Source organism: Anastrepha obliqua, chromosome 5 (assembly GCF_027943255.1).
Source record: "Anastrepha obliqua isolate idAnaObli1 chromosome 5, idAnaObli1_1.0, whole genome shotgun sequence".
Taxonomy (NCBI): Eukaryota; Metazoa; Arthropoda; class Insecta; order Diptera; family Tephritidae; genus Anastrepha; species Anastrepha obliqua.
In genome coordinates this window covers 91,847,984-91,867,642 of record NC_072896.1, presented here as the reverse complement: position 1 = coordinate 91,867,642, position 19,659 = coordinate 91,847,984, and the positions used below count along the sequence as shown (strand labels likewise).

General features: G+C 31.0%; 1 protein-coding gene across 1 annotated transcript in view; it reads left to right on the top strand.

The window, feature by feature from the left end:
* Nucleotides 1-3,617: 3,617 nt before the first annotated feature.
* Nucleotides 3,618-19,659, top strand: part of LOC129248263 (uncharacterized) — a 53,752-nt gene continuing 37,710 nt past the window's right edge. Inside the window, exon 1 of the mRNA XM_054887747.1 lies at nt 3,618-3,726. Coding sequence (XP_054743722.1) covers nt 3,627-3,726 — 100 coding nt within the window. The 5' untranslated portion in view covers nt 3,618-3,626. The remainder of the gene's footprint in view (nt 3,727-19,659) is intronic.

Below are 19,659 nucleotides of genomic sequence, written 5' to 3'. Positions count from 1 at the left end.
TACGACTAGAGCAGCCTTCTATAACTGGAATCAGCATTATCTCATGGAAAATGCTCGACTTAAGAAGAATTGCAGATTTTTTTTAATTGTTTTTTTTTTTTGGAAAATTACCATCATAAAAGATGTAACGAAGGTAATCAACTCATTTATTAATTCAAAATCAAGTTCATTCTACTTAAATACTCAAAAGTTGCAATAAATTAATCAGAAATAATCAAAAAGTAGTGACTAAAAACTTTTTTAACTCTCAACTTCTTTTTAGAGTTTTCAATAAGAAGAGGTTATAATTCAAATATATATTAATTCGAACTTCTGAAGCTATTTCTTACACCATCACCGGAAGGCTGTTGAATAATTTCTTTCACTACACTTAAGTACATCTTCGCCACTCGATACCGAATTTGCTGAGTTAGTGCTGTAGTGCCTGAAATGAAAAATAGTCCTCGGAAAACCTGCAATTCAAACTGATTCAAACGTCGAAGGGAATAAAATCATTCGCTTTCCAAATATATAAGAACTTTCAAACTCAAACACTTTCATCGCTGAAAAAAAATAGTACATAATTGGGGACTACCCCCAAAATGTTTATTCGAATTTTGGACAAATTCGAGTTTAAAAAATTTGAGTTTTTGATGGAAAATTTCTTGTAAATATGTACTTTTTATTGCTCTCTAAAGCCAGTTAATTTCAATTGCGTTATAAAGGGCAATCAATTTAGAGGTATCGGATTTTAAATTGAAATAAAACAACGTAAATTCACATTGATTGGGGAATCTTTTTTTTAGTTTTATGCAGAACCATTCTTGACATTTAGTTTTTAAAGATAATCCCTTTCAAATGTTGGTTGTAACTGCGCCGTAATTCGGGCATCCTTAAACATTAATTTTGAATGAACACCAATTTTGAAGTCTTCAAACTGGTCGGTATCTCGTGAATAACTTTAGTTGGCTGAATGTTGGCTTCCAATGCGTCAATCGAAGCTGGTTTATCCACAAAGCAGTTAGACTTTACATACCTCCACAAACAAAAGTTCAAAGGCCACGATCTTGGTGCCAATCCAAGACGAGGCGAGATATAAGTTGCTCACGGGCTGTATAGCATTAGAACAAAGTCTTGTAAAAGTCTTACCGACTCAAGGAATTATGGACGCAAGGTACAGTTTGAAAGTGCTCGATCGATTTAAAATATATTGCCAAAAATTCGCTTATAAATACATTAAAGTATTAATTCCACCAACAAAACTTTTCAAACGTTGTTTTCCCTCCGAAACATGTTTGCTTCGAACATCTCCTTCGCTCTAAAGTCAAACTTTTCACCTCTTTCCGCTCCCATGTAACAACTTAATCAACAAAACATTAAAACATCCTTTGCAAAGCCGCATCAACACTTTGTCCTTCAACACTCGTTGCTGCTTGTTTGCTAGTTATCTGCAGAACTCGCTGATTATATATACAACTGTCTACGATTTGTACAACTGAAGCTAGCACACACGCACACAACAAACATACAAAAAGCAAAACATTCAAACTCACTGCAATTGGATAAATTCGTATTGTTTTTTTTAGTTTACCTACATGGCGCTCCATGTGTGAATGAGTGCGTGATGCTCTTTGCTATCATCATATCGCTTTATCGCAAAATACAAACGGCTGTCTACATAGTGGCTTTGTTTTTGTATGACGTATGCAAAGCGAGCGAACGAACATTTGTGCCGCCAGCAAGCAGCAACCAACTCGTTGCCAAGTGTCTATAGGCGCACAATGCAATGCAATACAATACAATACAACACAACACAACAATCATTGTTGCCGTAAGCGTGTTCACTTTTATTTGGTTTACCGATCACGACCACGACGAGGAAGACAACTACAACACTATGCATATGATTGCCTTTTGCCTGACTGGTTGGTTGGTTGGTTCGTTCGTTGGTTGGTTGGGTTGCTAGTTCTGTGTTTGCTTGCCTGTCTGTCTGCCTGAATATGCTGGATCGTTGTCGTTGTGCTTTCGTTGCCGTTGTTGGATTGTTGGATTGTTTGGTTGTTGTTTGAAATGCCTGAATTTGGTGTGTCATTCGGTTTGGTAGCTCGTTCATAAACGGATGTGAGTATTTGAGAGCGGAACGGTTTTTAAGAAGAATACACCACCAACACAGGAGTTCAAGTGTTTTCGGTGTCAACAACAGAACAATTTGATATTGTTGAGAAATTATAACAAGTAGAAGAGTGACTGAGTGGAATTGTTGTTTGTGCGTGAAAAATAGATGAAGAGCAAACTTGTCAAAATTATTAGCACACAATTTGTATTGGAAACATGTAAATACAAACCGTTCAGCATTAGTATAAATAATATGCAAATTTATATGTACATACAAATGCTGTAAATGAGAATTGTTTAGCTGCCTGAAGTTATTGAAAGTGTTTTTGTGACAAGTGCAGGTGGCGCATACGAGAAAAAAGTGCTGGTCAAATATAAAAGTGAAAATAGAAAACAAAAATATTTTTGAAAAAAAAATTGTAATTGTAAAAAAAAAATACTAAACATAATTTGTTTAAAAACAACAAGATTTCAATTATCTGCGTATTTTGTAAGACGACAAAATTTCATAGCAAATAAATGCGTTAAAGCTGCAAAGAAAACAAACCTTGTTCTGTTAAAATAAAAACAAACAAATTTTTCTTAATTGCAGTAAATAAAGCTGTAAGAGTGCGAAATTCTTCAAAATCAAGCATCTTCAGTGAAAAGTACCCGCGCCTATAATTGAAGGTGAAAATTTAGAAAATTCAATTTTAAAAATCTAAAGAAATTTAAGCCGGTTTTGTGCATGAAAATACCCAAAAACGTTAAAAGTGCGGACATTTTTAAAGCAATCAAAACGTTGTAGCTGCTGTGTTTTTATGTAAACACTAAAAACATTTACAAAAAAAGGTGAAACTGCTTCTATGTATTGACATACTAACCAAAAAAGTTCAAATTTGCCATCAGCTTGGGAGAATTATTATATTACAAATAGTTAAAATATTCAAAAACAAAAACTCACCATCAAGATAAGCTAAAAAAGAAACACAAATATTCCACTAAATTGCTTTAAAAGCCAATAAGCCAAAACAACTTAAGCGCAAAAAGTGTAAAAGTGCAATTAAAAAAACACACACAGTAATAATTCTTCCCTCTAAACCTCAGAGCTGCAACAAATTTCCAATAGTTTGTTGCGGAAGTGCAAAAACCAATTAGAACAATAGCCAATTCATCTTACTTAATCATAATCAGCATAGCGCCTGCTTCACACGCGAGTTGAAAGACAGCGAGCGAGAAAGATACATAGCGGCTGTTTGACAGCGGATTAGCGCGCAACATAGTAAATCAGCGTATTTAGTACTGTTGCTAAACACCAAACACTACGAGCAGCGTGCAACTAACACAAATCGAACATTAACCCCACACAGAGTGAGTGACTACATCTAAACCAGGATCAAAATCGCTTGCAGGCGTCATAAGTGGATTATTGCTATACTCACACACTCACACACATACACAAGTAACAGTAAAATAATAATAAAATAGCAAGCAACTAAAAATATTAGTTTGCTGACTAAAGTGCGGATTAATTTGCGCATACCTACACATATATGGCCAATATAAAAACGGCAACTACAACAACGATTAGCAGCGAGAATCAATTCTGCATGCAATTAAATGCTTCAGAATTAACAGCAATCATTATGAAAGGTAAGCCAAGAGCAATAAAAAAAATTTATATTAAAATGTATGTATGTATGTATAAGTACATACATAAAAACATTTATACGAACCTTAGTACGCTTAAGCAAAAGTCCATCATATCTAAATATTGAAATTTTGAAAAATGAGGGTCTATTTAAAAAAATATTATTTATATATTATTTTTAAATAGTGGGGCGCTTTTTGATTTTTTGCTACAATTGAGGGTGTTTGCTAAATTTTCAAGTTGCTTGAAAACTGTTGAGGCGGTTTTCCAGCCGCCGGCAAGTTTTGAGCGCAAATTCGATTATACGATAGGTCCGATCGCTAAGGGATATGCCCAAAGTGCAGCTGGGGCATAGTGGGTGGGGCATAGTGCACTAAATAATCAAAATAAAACTACGAATAAATAAATAATTGGCGCGCACACTTGCGCTAGGTGTTTGGCCCAGCTCCTCTTCCTGTTACGTGCAGTTTTAACTCAACTCCGAATGGCAGATATTTTTTATGAGGAGCTTTTTCGTAGCAGAAACTCACTCGGAGGTTTGCCGGATAGTTAAAACACTGAAAAACTGTAGATTTAGTGATATAGAAACCCTTATTTTGATTACCACTAAGTCAAGTGAGCCGAGCAGAGAGAGAGAGAGAGAAATGGCAAATAGAAGAGGCCTATAAACATACTCGCTAGTGGAGAATCGTTGTTGGTGCTTTCAATAACTTCGTTGTTGCTTTCATATACACATTTTTCGTGAAGCGGGCAGAGTCCACTCATAGCCAGTAGAGAAGTGGCGAATTTTTAATGGAGTCGAGTGTCAAAAGAGCCGAATCCCATCTTTAATGATGATTCTGGCAACACGCGATGAAATAAAGGCATTCATTCTAATCGACCATTCATTCCATATACAAATGTTCCAAGTGATAGAGCACTTCTGGCCTTTGATCTTTTCCGCTTTTCAAGAAATCTGATGATGATATCTGATTATATTTAAATTCAAACAATTGTAAATACGTGAAAATAATAAATGAAGTCATATACATATATTTATATTCCAGGAGGACTTGAACTTTTATGAAAAAATTTTCTGTTTCAAAAATTCAAAACAATTCACTCAGAAATTATCAGATCGATCCAAATTCATAGAAAAAGCAAGAAATTTATCCACAAGTATATTAGATTTGAAAAGGTAATTTTCTAGGAAGAGCCAATAAAATGTCACCGATAGTTGCCTTTGAAGAAGTCTGGGGATGTATTCATAGGTTTGTGCAAAGAAAAAATGTGCTAATCTTCAAGTTTAGTTGTACAATTTTAATATAGTAAAATGTAAGGTATCCTTAGGTTTATGAAACTTACATTTTCCAGGTCGTATGTCGCAGTCCTCGTCTATTTTTTTGCACCTGAACTAGCTTTACTCAATATAAGACCCAGTTTAGAATGCTAAAGAGTCGCTTATACCTGGAGCAATCCCCGGTAAGATTCTTTAAGTTACCAAACCCAAACTTTCTTAACATTCTTAAAATTCACTAGCATTACTTGAAAGAACTTTTGCGATTATTATCTATTAAAAGAAAGTCATGAATTGGTTGAGTTGCTTCCAAGAGAGTGAATGCGATTGTCTGCCCATAAAATACTAATAAGTAATAGCATTTAGGTAAACAATAAGCGAGTACTCTAAACAAACTCATTACAAAAGCTGTCTTAATGCCAAGTGATGCTCGTAGACGCATCATTTCAATAAAATTCATTTTATTTTTATTTTTTTTTATTTTTTTCTTTGTAAATATTATTTTTTTATTTTTTTTTTGCTTCTATTTTTCTAACTATTTGCTAACACCATTAACGGAAATACCACATCTGTGCTGACAATTTTCCTGCTGTAAGCAGCTACACAAACTTAACAGGCAGACACACAACTGCAGCCCTACTTGACTAAAATACACGCTTCTCCACACTTACACGCGTCTATATGTGTGCGTATGAGATTACCTACTGCCTTTATTACATATTTCTCGCCTTCTGTTAATTAGCAGTTTGCGACGTTTTGTTATTTTATATAAGGAAACAAAAGGTGTGACCTCTATACTATTACCGCTATTACCCCTAAACTATTACTATAAGTACACGAGTACGTGTGTGTGTATGCGCTTGCATGCTAAATATTTCATATTACTGTCACTGCTCCTATCTAACTAGATTTAATCGCGTAATTTTCACGCACAAACCGACGAACGTTCGTATTTGAGTGGCCAGACACCTATACATACACAGAGCATCAACATTTTCATATACACAATACATAACTACTACAAACGCTAATTGATAGGTTTGTTTTTGCACAGGTGCCTAGTCGTAAATATTTACAGCAGTAAAGAGCAGTAGTGAGTGCGCAGGCATATCACTTTTCGGCTAATGCAGGTTAGCGTAGAAAAAATTGAAGGATTGATAAAATAATAAGCCGAAATGTTAAAAATAAATGTTAAAATATTCATACATTAATGAAGAACATAACATTTTTTGTTCATAAAACTTAAAACTGACTTAAAACGACTTCTGCAAGAGCTGTGAAGTTGAGAAAGAAGCAGAGTCTACGCACCATTTCATGTGAGAACGACCTGTGTTTCGAAGAATCTGCTACAGATATCTGTGGAAGCACTTCTTCGAGAACCTGGCTAATATAAGTAGTTGCAATCTGGTTATCGGCCAGTCTCACCTATTGTAAAATATAAATATTCCGAAAGGTAATCAGTTTATTTGCCATTTTAACCACATTGAGAAACTGAAAAAAAATGTATTTTGCCGATCTTATAGCAACGCGCAGGCCTATTATTTGAGAAGAAGTATTACTATTATTTATTCCATGCTTACGGAGCCAACAAAAGTTTTCCAAACATTTATATCTCTAACCATAGGTCTTAGTTCATTAAACGATTTTCCAGTTTCATTGTGAATAGTCCTTTGCCAACAAGATGAATTATTGAGAGCTAATTCTTTTTGTGAATCGTCTGGTGGTCTACTTCCATATATTCACACACTGGCGAGCTTACTTCATATACTCTTAACAAAGATAAGGCTTTAATATGTCTGATAGGACCGCTTCGATCGCTGGAATAAGACTTTCCTCTCTCTACTTCCTCCAATATTGCCTTGCCTGTAGTTCCTTAGACTTTTTGAGGTCATAAACTTCTACAGGGGAGATTAGGGACACTTTCTTTCAAAATAATTATAAACAATAAAAAAACAGAGCAAAGTGCTGCGCTAATGAAAAATTCGCGGAATAAATGTGATTTTGCAAAAAATATGTAGAGAAAGGCAGAAAAAGCAATAAGTGGCCTTTGATCCGTTTTGCTTTTCAAGAAATGTGATGATGAATTTATATTTAAGTTCAAACTATATACGTGAAAATAATTAATGACATCATATACATTTATATTCCAGCGAGATTGGAATAGCGTTTATGAAAAAATCTCCTATATCAAAAATTCAAAACCATCCACTCGGAAATCAGCAGAGCGATTCAAATTCTTAGAAACAGCAGGGAATTTATAAAAAATTATAAATAAAAGATTACCGATAATCGTTTTTAAAGAAGTCAAAAAAGTCAAAGAAAAAAATTTCTTATTTCCAAGTTGTACAATTTTAATGAAATGTAAGGCATCCTTGGGCTTATGAAACATTTTTGAGATGTATTTTTCGAGGCTAGAAAGAAGTTTAAAATATCGAAAAAAAAACAATTTTTGCTTAATCATCATTGCTTAGTATCAGATGTGTATATTAATTCATGAATATGCATATTTATATATATACCGTTATTTGCTGATAAATACACACATCACTCCTATCTGCTGTCGATCTTAAGAAAGTAAAATTATCAATAAACTCAACTGCTCTTGCGATTTCTCAAACACACACACGCCCTCAAAGAGCGCACACATATGAAACTGTATCATCTACTACATCTGCATATTTAATATATATAAGTGCATGTATGTATGTACATATGTATGTAGGCACGTATAAGCGTACAAAAAGGTGGCAAGCAGAAAATTAGCTTATTAAATACAAATAAAAACAGGAAAAATAAATAAAGCAAAATCTAACAAACAATTTTTAGTTTTTCTGAGCCAATCAAAATTTGCGTAGGTTGTGGTACAGACACAGTGCGGTGCCAACAAATAGGCGGCTAAATAATTTGTTGGCCAATCAGCGGGAGGGAAAAAACCAACATGAAGTCAAGACAATAAAAAAGTGAAGAAAGTAGCAATTTTAGAAATGGATTTAGCGAAGTATTTTTCTTTTTTTTTGCATAAATTTGCATAATAATTAATAATTAATAAAATGTTGTTGTTTTGTGAAGGGTTTGAGATTTTGAGTGAAAATAAAAAAATTCGGAATGTAAAAAATCTACTGAATTGGAAAAATAAAAATAATAACAAACTTTGGTTTTTACTTTTTAAAATCTTCAGCTGAGAACTTTCACTTATACCGAAAAAAAATTGTTATTGTTGATTTGTGAAGAGTTTAAGATTTTGAGAGAATTTAATAATGAAAAACTAGGAATCATAAGAAACTTTTTTTTTGTTTTTGTAATGTCAGTTGGGCACTTTCAGTTAAAGCAAAAAAAAAATATTGTTGCTGTTTTTTAAGAGTTTGAGTTTTAAAATGGCAAAATTTAAAGCTACCGGAGTTGATGATTTTCTGGGATTAAGAAATTAAAATAATGAGAATTTTTTTTTAAAACTTCAGCAGGGAACTTTCAGTAACAGCAAAAAAAAATTTTTTTTTAAGAGCTTGATATTTTGAGTCAATTAAAAAAAATTTTCTGAATTAAAAATTTTAAAATAATAACCAACTTTTTTTTTTGATTTTTAAAAACTTCAGCTGGCAACTTTCATTTACAACAAAAAAAGTTTTGTTGTTTTGCTAAGAGTTTGTAATTTTGAAGGAATTTAAAAAATTTTCTGAATTTAAAAATGAAAATAATAATTAACTTTTTTTTTATTTTCAAAAATTTCCGCTGATATACAGCAAAAATAAAAATAGAAAAAACAAAAATTTAATTTTGTTAATAGTTCAAGATTTTAAGTGACCAAATTTAAAGCTACTGGGTTGATGATTTTCTGTATTTAAAAAATTACAAACTTTTTTGTTTGTTTTCGGTTGGTTACTTTCATTTGCAGCAAAAACAAAAAAAAAATTTATATAAATAAAAATCAATAAATAATAAGAAACACTTCGAAAACATTTAACACAAATTTCGTAAAATATTTACCAACTCCTTCTGCTAAACGCGCGCTCCTCCGCACAACTGGTATGCGTGGAGAAAAGTGGAAACAAGATATTATATGCATGCTTGTGTGTGTTACTGCACTCCATGCCACAACTTGTTGCTTCATTTCATGTTGCGCAGCAGCAATTTCGTGTTTCTTCGTGCTGCTTAAGAAAGTGCCGGCAAATAAGCGGTGCCACAACAACACCAGCAACAATACCTACACCTTACAGACACACACGCATACACGCATTTTTGCCATACACAAATGAGTATCGAATTACCAGCGCAACAACAATAAAAGAAAATAAAAAAATACAGGTAAAAGCGCAGAGATTTTGTTGTGCTGCCGAGAAAGGTTCGTTTGTTGAGTTGAATGTGTTGTTTTTGTTTTTGCTGCCACCAAACTATTGGCATGTCGCAATGTTGCTAACGCATTGTCTGACTGCAGGTTCTGACTGTCTAGCTGTCACCACCTGTTGGCGTTTTTTGCGCTGCCTGATTTTTTACTTTCATTTGCACTTTGCGATATTCTGTTGTTTTTTGCACACCGTCGCATTTGCCAAATCGTAAATTAATAAATTTTTCAATGCTTTGCTATCAAATCGAATTAAATTGGCACATTGACTTCTCGAATTACAGTTGAGTAGGCAGAATTTTTCTCGCACTTAACAGTTTATTTCATGAGCACATTTTTGCGGCTTGAATTTGGTGGCGTAGTATTTCTTGAGCTTTTTTTCAGAATTATTTTTAATAAAGGGTGTGTTGGTTGAAGCTTGCACTCACTTGTTCGCTGATTCGATGCAAAGGTGAAAAATCAAATGATAGAAAAAGTATTTTTGCCGCTCACTGGTAATGTTGAATCTCCATGAAAAACTCGGTGATAAAAATCATCTGTTTTTCGGGGGTGGCATAAAAGTGTAAGTTACCTGCATTTCGAGCAGTCTATTAACAAGCACTATATCGGGAAAGCGTCAGACGAAAGATGTATGCGCCAAATACTGTCGTCAACAAAAAAAAATCCCCACAGGAAAAAAATGAAACAAAAAATTTATGTTTTTTTGAGCCAATCAAAATTTTATTATAATTTCTTACATTTAACTTTTGTAAAATTAATTTCAACTAATTTTTAATAAAGATAATTATAATTTATTCTTTACAAAAGCCATAAGAAAAAGTTCCAAATATAGTTCAAAATTCAGAAAAATTCCTTAGATTTTTCATTAAAACTTTCTAGTTTTTTTATCAGCCAACTTTCTGTTCTTTTTATATAGCCTCTTCAATTTTAGGTTGAAAAAGTGTAAGCTTAAAGGTGATTTGTATTAGAGGAGGATGGCGACCGAACTGTGGCTAATTACAAATACAACAATTATGTATACAAATTGCCTATGGGAAGGAGAAAAGCCGTAAAGTTGCTTAAAATATTTTATATCATTTTCGAAAAATGTGCCGGTTTTTTTAATTAAAGTTTTCGGCTAAATACGTTTGGTTAATTGGTGCAAAAATTTTGAGTTTTGAATTTTTTTTCTCCCACTTAATTCGATTTGTTCTAATTTTATTTTTCTTTAATAATTACTTATTTATTGCGTATTATTTAGTTATAGCTATTTTATAATAGTTTTGAAATTTTTTAGTTCATTTTCTCTCCCTTAATTTGATTTGTTTTAATTTAATTTAACTTTGCTCATTTTTCTAAGTTTTTGTTTTATTAATTACTTTTTGTCAATTTTTAATTATTATTTTATTTAATATTTTAGTTTCAGTTATTTAATATTAGTTTTCAAAAAAAAAAAAAAATGTTTGATTTGATTTAATTTAATTTGACTTTATATTTTTCTTTTAATTTATATTTTATATCTTTTTCTTAATTTTTTAATTTTTTTTTACTTTTCTTATCTTTTATTTTATTTTATATTAGTTTTAAATTTTTTGTTTTAATTTTTCTCCCACTTAATTTATTTTTTTTAATTTTTTTGTACTTTATTAATTTTTATTTTATTACTTTATTTATAATTTATTTATTACGTTTTACTTTTTAGGTTTTTTTAAATTTATTTTTCACTTGATTTGATTCGATTTAATTTAATTTTTTTTTCGTGTTTCTTAGTTTTTTTTATTACTTTTTCTAAATTATTATTTTATCACTTTTGCTTTACATTTTACATTTAACTTTTTTTATTTTTTTTCTCGCAGTGCATTATAATTTAATTTGACATGAGCTAATTTCAGTTTACTTTGCTAATTTTTTAATTCTTTTCTTAATCTTATTTTGTTTTTACTTTTACTTATTTTTTGTTTCATTTTTCTTACTTTTGTTATATAATTTTGCTTATTTTTTTTAATTTTACTAGTTTTTGTTTTTAATTTTACCTATTTTTTGTGATTTTACTTACTTTTGCTTTTTAATTTTCTAATTTTTTTATTCTAAATATTTTTTTAATTTTACCAACTTTTGTTTTTTAATTTTACTATTTTTTTTAATATTATTTTTTTTAGTTTACTTAATTTTTTTTTTAATTCTACTTATTTTTGTTTTTTGATTTTGCTTATTTTTTTAATTTTACTTATTTTTTTTTTATATTACTTTTTTTTTTGCGATTTTACTTATTTTTGTTTTTTAATTCTACTCTTTTCGTTCTTTAATTTTACTTACTTTTTTATTTTACACATTTTTTACTTACTTTTGCTTTTAAATTTTACTAATTTTTTATTCTACTTATTTTTTTTTAATTTTACCAATTTTTGTTTTTTAATTTGATATTTTTTTAATATTATTCATTTTTTTTAATCTTACTTGTTTTTTAATTTTACTTATTTCATTTCAATATTCTTTAATAAAATTTCTCGTATTATATTTCCACTCGCTCGATTTAATTAAATCCCCTATTATAATAATTCATATTTTTCCCCCATATGCATCCACTCACTGTTTACAAAGCCAATAACGCTGAGGTAACAAATTCGAATGCGAATTGCTCAATCAGTATTACAAATAAAAATTTAGCGCGGTGAAGGTGCGAATTGTTTTGTTGGCGTTATAAGAAATGCAAATTTAGCCGCCAATCGTTTGCAGACGGTATTTTTCCTTATGCTAATTTTTTTATATTTTATTATTTTCGCTGTTTCTCTGTGTACACTTAACAAGTGAGTGCCAGACGTTCACCTGGTTACACGATTTTCGTCGACTTTGACTAGCCAATTGACCTCCGCATGTAGACAAAAAAATTATTTTAAATACAAAATAATAAAATAATGTTTTTGTACTTTCGTGAAATTTCGATTGTTTGGCATTAAAATAAAAACAGCAGTGAATTGGATTTGATTGGGTGACTGGGCCAGTATTTGTGACAAGCGCATTTTTATTAAAAGCTAATCGAACAGCATCAAAATGATTACACAAAACCACGATAAAAAGTAAAAGTTTGCAAATAAAGAAATAAAAATAAAATTTATAAGCGCTTATTTAAGTGAAAATCATTTTAGGCAATATTGTTTTATTTTTCCTTTTTTCATTGATTTTGTCAACCTCTCGTTTTTTTGTCAACACTTTCCGATCCTGCTGACATTACAATTATTATTTTCATATTCATTTGCATAAAAAAAAATAAAAAGTATAATAAATGTATTTTTTGCATAAGCAAATTTACATACATAAGCATTTATTTGTCTGGATTAAACATTTTTCATAGTTACTACTTTTTTCTCTTGCCGCCTGTGTTGTTGCTTTGCAAATTTGTAGGTCATTAAACGCTACACTTCAAATCCGTATGCAAGCTGCGTTAAGCTCATAAAAAATTTGCACAAGCCAAAAGTCAAGTAAATAACAACAAACAAAAACAAGTTGATTGGAAAAAACTGTTCGCGTAAAGAATGCAAGGCATGCGGCGGCGGTAGGTAGCCGCTGGTAGAAATAAATAAATAAGCACAATAAAATGTGATTTTCATATAAATAGAGGCATTAAAACATGTTCGGATGAGTTGTATTATAATTTAAAAATTTTTCGTGTAAGCTACATTTTTTTAGCACAGCACAGAAGCTCTCATCTAATGGCAAACCAATTTTCATATTCATAACACTTTGCTACGCATTTGATTTGAGTTTTAGATATAATTTAGTCTTTATTTAATAATTTGATAATTTTTGTTATTTTCATTCCGTATAATTTAAACTAACTTAGTGGAGTTTTGCTCACAACGGACACATTTCGAAGTCTAAGTCTAAGTGTCTGCCAAACCTAACTTAACCTAGTGCAGTTTTATATACTGCGCTTATTGGGAGTTTTTACGAGCTCTTCCTCCTATTTGTGGTGTGCGTCTGAATGTTATTTCACAAATGGAAGGGCCTACAGTTTTAAGCCGACTTCGAAGGGCAGATATTTTTTTTATAAGGAGTTTTTTCATGGCAGAAATACACTCGGAGATTGGGATTGCCTGCCGAGGAGCGGCCGTGATTAGACAAAGTTTTTTCTATCCTTTAATGTTTCGTGCTCGGGGTTTCGAACCCATGCACTTCCGACTTGTAGTCATGCAACAGCCCATTCGGTAAGGCGGTCAATGAAATTATTTTACCTTAATTAATAATTCGAATTATATTAATTAAATAAATTTGTGGTGTATTTTTATGTATTACGTTTAATTTAATATAATTATTTAATTTATGCTTAAATTTTGAATTTGACCCTTTTCTTAATTTTTTTTTTTTTTTAATTTTCATTATTCAATTTAATTTAAGTTTTTATTACATTTTATTTTTATTTTTTTTTACTTTAATTCGTTTAATTTTATTTAATTTTCTTTGGTTTTATTTTATTTTGCTTCGTAAATTTTTTGGTTTTATTTTAATTATTTAATTTTATGTGTTTTTTAATTTATTTTATTTTATTTTGTTTTAATTTGGCCATTTATTCTTTTTTATTTTATTTTATTCAATTTTCTTTGCTTATTTTATTTCATTTTGTTTCATTTCATTTAATTTAATTTTATTTATTTTAGTTTTTTGTTTTAATTTATTTTATTTTATTTATTTTTCTCTTTTTTATTTTAAACTTTTTCTTTTTATTTTGCTCGTAAATTTATTTATTTTGCTTAAAATAGTTTTTATGAATTTATTTTTTTAATTTGGACTATTTTATTTATTTTTTAGTTTTATTTCAAGCAATGCCTAAAGCTTACTTCCTTTTTATTTACTCGTATTTCTTTTTATTTTACTTGTATTTCATTTTATTTTATTTTATTTCAGTTTTTTTAATTTAGTTCATTTTTTTAATATTTATTTTAATCTCAATTTTTAATTCTCAAACTGTACTTCCTTTTATTTTACTTGTAGTTTATTTCATTTAATTTTTTAAATTTAGTTTATTTTAATAATATTTTTAAATTTTATTTTAAGCAATTTTGAAATTTTACTTGCATTTATTTTATTCGTATTTTATTTTACGTAGTTTTTAAATTACGTTTTTCTTTGAATTTTTTTACTTTACTTTTTTTGTTAATATATATTATGTTTTTTAATTTAATTTATTTTATTAATTTTTTCATTTTTTAAAGCAATTTTAAAATTTTACTTGTCTTTTATTCCATTTGATTTTATTTTACTTTCATTAAATTAATTTTACTTTATTTCACTATCTTTCATTCTTTTTTTTCCATTCCATTTGCTCCTTTTTATTAAAATTTGTATTCCTATATTCCTTACCTACTTTTTTAAATTTTTTTTTTATAAATTTCTCACTTTCATTTAGCCTTTCATATCCCTCTGACTGTATTATTTCGCACAATAGCGCAATTATTTTAACGCCAATTTCTTATTATTGCTCCACACCTGTTTTAATTATGTTTTAAATGCGCCATTCTTTATACATATTTATTTACATATTCCGTTTTTTATAACACTACAGGCATTTGTATAAAAATTATTGTAAATATAAACAAGTGCGCAAAAAAACCTACAAATATGATGTTGAGTAGCGAATAATCGTTCAACACCTCCTACATATCGGCCCGGCCGCTCTTCCACACGCGGTTACACATCGGTTATCCACAGCCAGCGGAGCCGGCACCTCCACCACCATCTCTACATCTTCTACATCCACTTCAACCTCAACCTCGACCATCACATCCACATCCACATCCACACCCACAATGGACGCAGATGGAGGTAGTCAAGCAGCCAACATCTGTTTTCATTCGCTTCGCTTGCCATCAAACAGAGAACAAATCGTCTAGTCAGCACTTTAATTCCTACTTTCTGCTTTCATGCACCCCAGCAACAACTTGTGTTCTTCTTTTTTAAATCTTATTCCCTATACTACCTCCCTTGCACTCATTTCCATGTGTTATTATTGCCTTTCGTTTAATGGCTTGTTGAAAATTTGTTAGCCGATACGAACACAAATAATTTCCGATATCATAGCGGGGGTGGCATTTTATTATGAAAACACACGTCGAGTCTGTGTGGTAGCAGCCAAAAGTAAGAGAGAGGGGCAGTGGCGGGGGTGGAGGCGGCAAAGACAATGAGCAAAAAAAAATTGTTTCATTTGTAAAGTATGTGGAATTTTAATTGTTCAGTGGTTTTGGGTTTATACGCCTATTGGTATGCTTGCTTATGTGTACAAGCCTGTATGTGGATGTGTGTGTATTTGCATATATTTGTGAATAGGTACATATTAATAAGCTGTTTGGGATTTAATTGTTATTCTTTTGTATAGGGCCTGAAAATACACTCAGCCATGTGGGTATGAATGAGTGTGTGGATGTGTATTCGAGCATATAATTTTATACATCCTCATATGTAAATTTGTATCTGCATAGAGGAATTTGAAAATTTGGTGATCAGATGTAAACAAACGGTATTGAAAAGTACATGCATGCGTATGGGTGTATGTGCCAGTACACGCATTAGTTTTCCTACCCATTTATACTTTTTACACAAACAAGGTCATTGTGGGGGATATTAAGCGGTATATTTATGAAGGTGTGTGTATATGTATGTCTGAAGTGCTACAGAGAAGGCAAATTATAGAAAGTAGAAAATGAATAAAATTAAAAGTGCTAATACAAAATGAGATGAAATAAAATATAATGAAATGAAATATAGTATATTAGAAAAAATAAAAATATTAAATAAAATAAAACAAAATAAAATAAAATAAATTAAAATAAAATAAAACAAAATAAAATAAAATAAAATAAAAATAAATAAAAGTTAAAAAAGGTAAAATAAATTTTAAAAAATTAAGTAGAGTAGAATAGCATAAAATAAAATTCTAAAAAAGTAAGAAAATACAATAAAATATACTAAACTCAAAACAGATTCAGTAAAATAGAATAGAAAATAATAAAAAAACTTAAGAAAATAATAAAATAAAATTAAAATTAAAATAAAGTAAAAAAGGAACTAAAAAATTAATACAATATAAAATTTAATTAAATTAAAATAAAACAAAATAAAACATAACATTATGAATTAAAATTTAATGAATAAAATAAAACAAAGTACAATTAAAAAAAAAAATGAAAATAAAAAAATAATGGATTAAATAAAGGAAATAATAATGGATAAAACTATTATTAAAATAAAAAAATAAAATGTATTTAAATTGAACAGATATATTAATAGTAGAATCGAAAATAATAAAAAATGAATAAAATATAAAATAAAAATAAATAACAGGAGTGGAATACAGCAAACATATAAATGAAAAATAAATACAATAAAATAAAGTAAAATAAAATGAAATGAAAAAGAATATAGTGAAAAATGAAAATAGAAAATGTATTGTAAAAATTAAAGTTAAATTAAATAGCACAAAGTAAGTAAGCAAAAAGTTGGATGCCGCGCTATTGAGTCAGTAAGTACCTGTGTGCCTTTCAAATCTTCCGAAGTTTGCACATAAAATCTCTATATAGAATGTTCAAGTATACAAGCATAAGCGAATTTTTCACAAAACAACTATGCTGACGCTTTTGGATCAAAAAATTCTAAACCTTCACGGAAAAATTTAATATTTATTTGTATTCCAATTTAAATATTCCAATAAAACTCACAAATTTAGTATTAAGCCCTCCGTTGGACATCTTTTTTAAAACCTTCATTTGCATACCCGTCTGGTCTTTGTTTCATCCTGTTATGGGATCCCTTTTAACGGGTTATATCCATAAATAAAGCTCAAGTCGTTAGCTATAACAGAAATGTGTTAAATTCACGTCCAAAGTCGAGAAAAGTCTGCTCAGACTCGCCCAGCGAAGGGTTAAGAGGTTTCAAATGCTAAGTTAACTTAAGTTGTTTTGCCAATCGTAGATATATACAAGCTGGCACAAAATTAATCATCGATCGTATTTGCAAATAGGTTTTTTGCTAAATGGAAAAAATATCTTGAGTGCTGAAAATCTTTATTTTGACCTTTGATCATCCATTGTTAGTCTGTTTGTATACTGCAGCTGTCTCGTTCATAAGTGTGATTTACGTACGAGGCCATTTGCAAAAATTATAAATCTTCCAATAGAGTGATTAATTTTGCGCCACCTTGTATATCCCATGTATGTACTATATGACCATAACTTTGTGTCCCCATAAGTGCCATATTTGTATGCATATAAGTAAGTTTACTTGTTTATGTTCTCTTTTCTAAAAATGTTCAAAGTTATCTGCCGTTGGACACTTTGAAGAATATCACTTACTAAATTTTAAAATATTATTTTCCCCATTTATTGCCTTAGTTTCACATTTATTCAATAATATTATCAAAATTTCAGTAATTTGTTTTTTCAATTGTACACATATCACTCATCCAATCACGCAGCAATCAGTTAATGCAAAAAACTAGCACACTCACACACACACACTCATACCATCCACAAAGAGAAAAAGTTTGTTTTACCATTCATTTTCAATGCTATCAATTGCTTGCGCAAACAAATCTGAACGCGTAGTAAAAGCAGCTGCTAACTGCAACGGGCGCTGTTGGTTGGAGACGGTGGCGCTATTTTTCAACAGTTATTTGTGGGTATTCTATTTTTGCTTGGGCCACCGCCACTACACAGCTGTTGGAGCTGCGGTTGCTGTTGCTTTTGCTGTTGCTGTGGTGGTTGCTGCCATTGGAGTTGTTGGCCCATTGCGTCACTTTTGTCTGTATGCATTTGTAATAAATCCAAAATGTTGACAAATAATTTTGCTTTGTTTTCCGTTGTAATTTTTTGCTTGCGAACAACGAGTGCCAAAGGCAAAGTTGTAAGGAAAATCCACTAACAAAAGCAAATATGTATGTATGTATGTATGTAAATGTGTATACGTGTGTCTGAATTTAAATAAGCTGCACAAATGGTTTGCAGCAATTCTATCCCTTACATATCAATTTATGCGCACAGCTGTATGCGGTATACTGTGTGCGTGTGTGTGTGTTTGTGTGCGGTAAGCAAATGGAATGGAAAATGAATTCGAAGCGCAAAGTTGGACTGTCTGCATTGAGTCTTTGTTTTTTGTATTTTATTTTACTTCTTTTACTTTTTTATCTTTTGAAGTGTGCGAGTGTGTGGGCCATAAATGTTGCAAAACAACTGATGACAGCAAAATTTTTATGATGCGGCCAAAGGACATACCTAGAGAACAGTATGGGCAAAAAATGGATGCATGTGTATGTGAAAGTGTGTTTGCGAGATTGAGACAAATACTCTAGCACCAGACCACCGATTGTTCGCACTGTAATCATTCACCAACTCGAGGGCGCAAGTTAGGGATGCGAGTGGTTGAAAAGCAATGGATCCCGATCTGAAGCCCGAAAATGAATCCGAAATTTTGTCATATATAAAAAAGCTCGCTAGTCTGACGTTTAACCGCATTTATTGCGCCAACCAGCCTGCTTTTCGATGACTTAGTTTTGATTCGATGACAGATGAACTCACTGACAGTAGCGGGCACTGAAACCCATCCCAACCTCTTTTCAAATTTGTGCACCACGCATTCCACGGATCCCGAAATCCATGCGTATCACCAGCGCAAACATTTACTTTGTCAAATACACCCTGGCTGTTGCTGTTGTTGCTGCTGCTACTACTCGGCAGCCACTTGAAGTATGCTTTCATATTATCTGGCTGGCTGCTTTACGTCTCCGGGTCGGGTTTGTTTCCTAAGCCAGCGCTATGTATATAATGCTTACATACATATATACGTGAATACATACATCCATACATACATACACACACATACATAGGTCAATACATATATACGTACATAAATGGGTCTGTGTAGAAAGAGAATGTGCGCTTGTGTTTTTTGTATAACGGAGCTTTGTGTGACGCTCCCAAAAGATAGTGGCCCCACTCGCCTCTAACCGCTTCACCATTTCTGTCATACTGTCCGTCACAGCAGCGCCAAAAATGTGACTCAAAAACCGCCATACAATTTATTTGGGCGACGATAACAAATCTCGTCAACAGCTTGGCGGCGGCAACAATCACAACCGAACAAGAAACATGTGGTGAAAAAATTTGCTACCAACAATAAAAACAAGAAACATAAAATAGCAGCATGACATTGGCAGTTGTGGCAGCAGCAGCAGCAGCGAAAATAATGGCAAACAATTCTTAGCAAATATTGTTGGATAGCCCCCTTCCGTATGGAGCAGGAGGAGAGTGATTACAAAAATGAATTGTTTTTCTCTGCGTAGCGCAGTGAGACCAT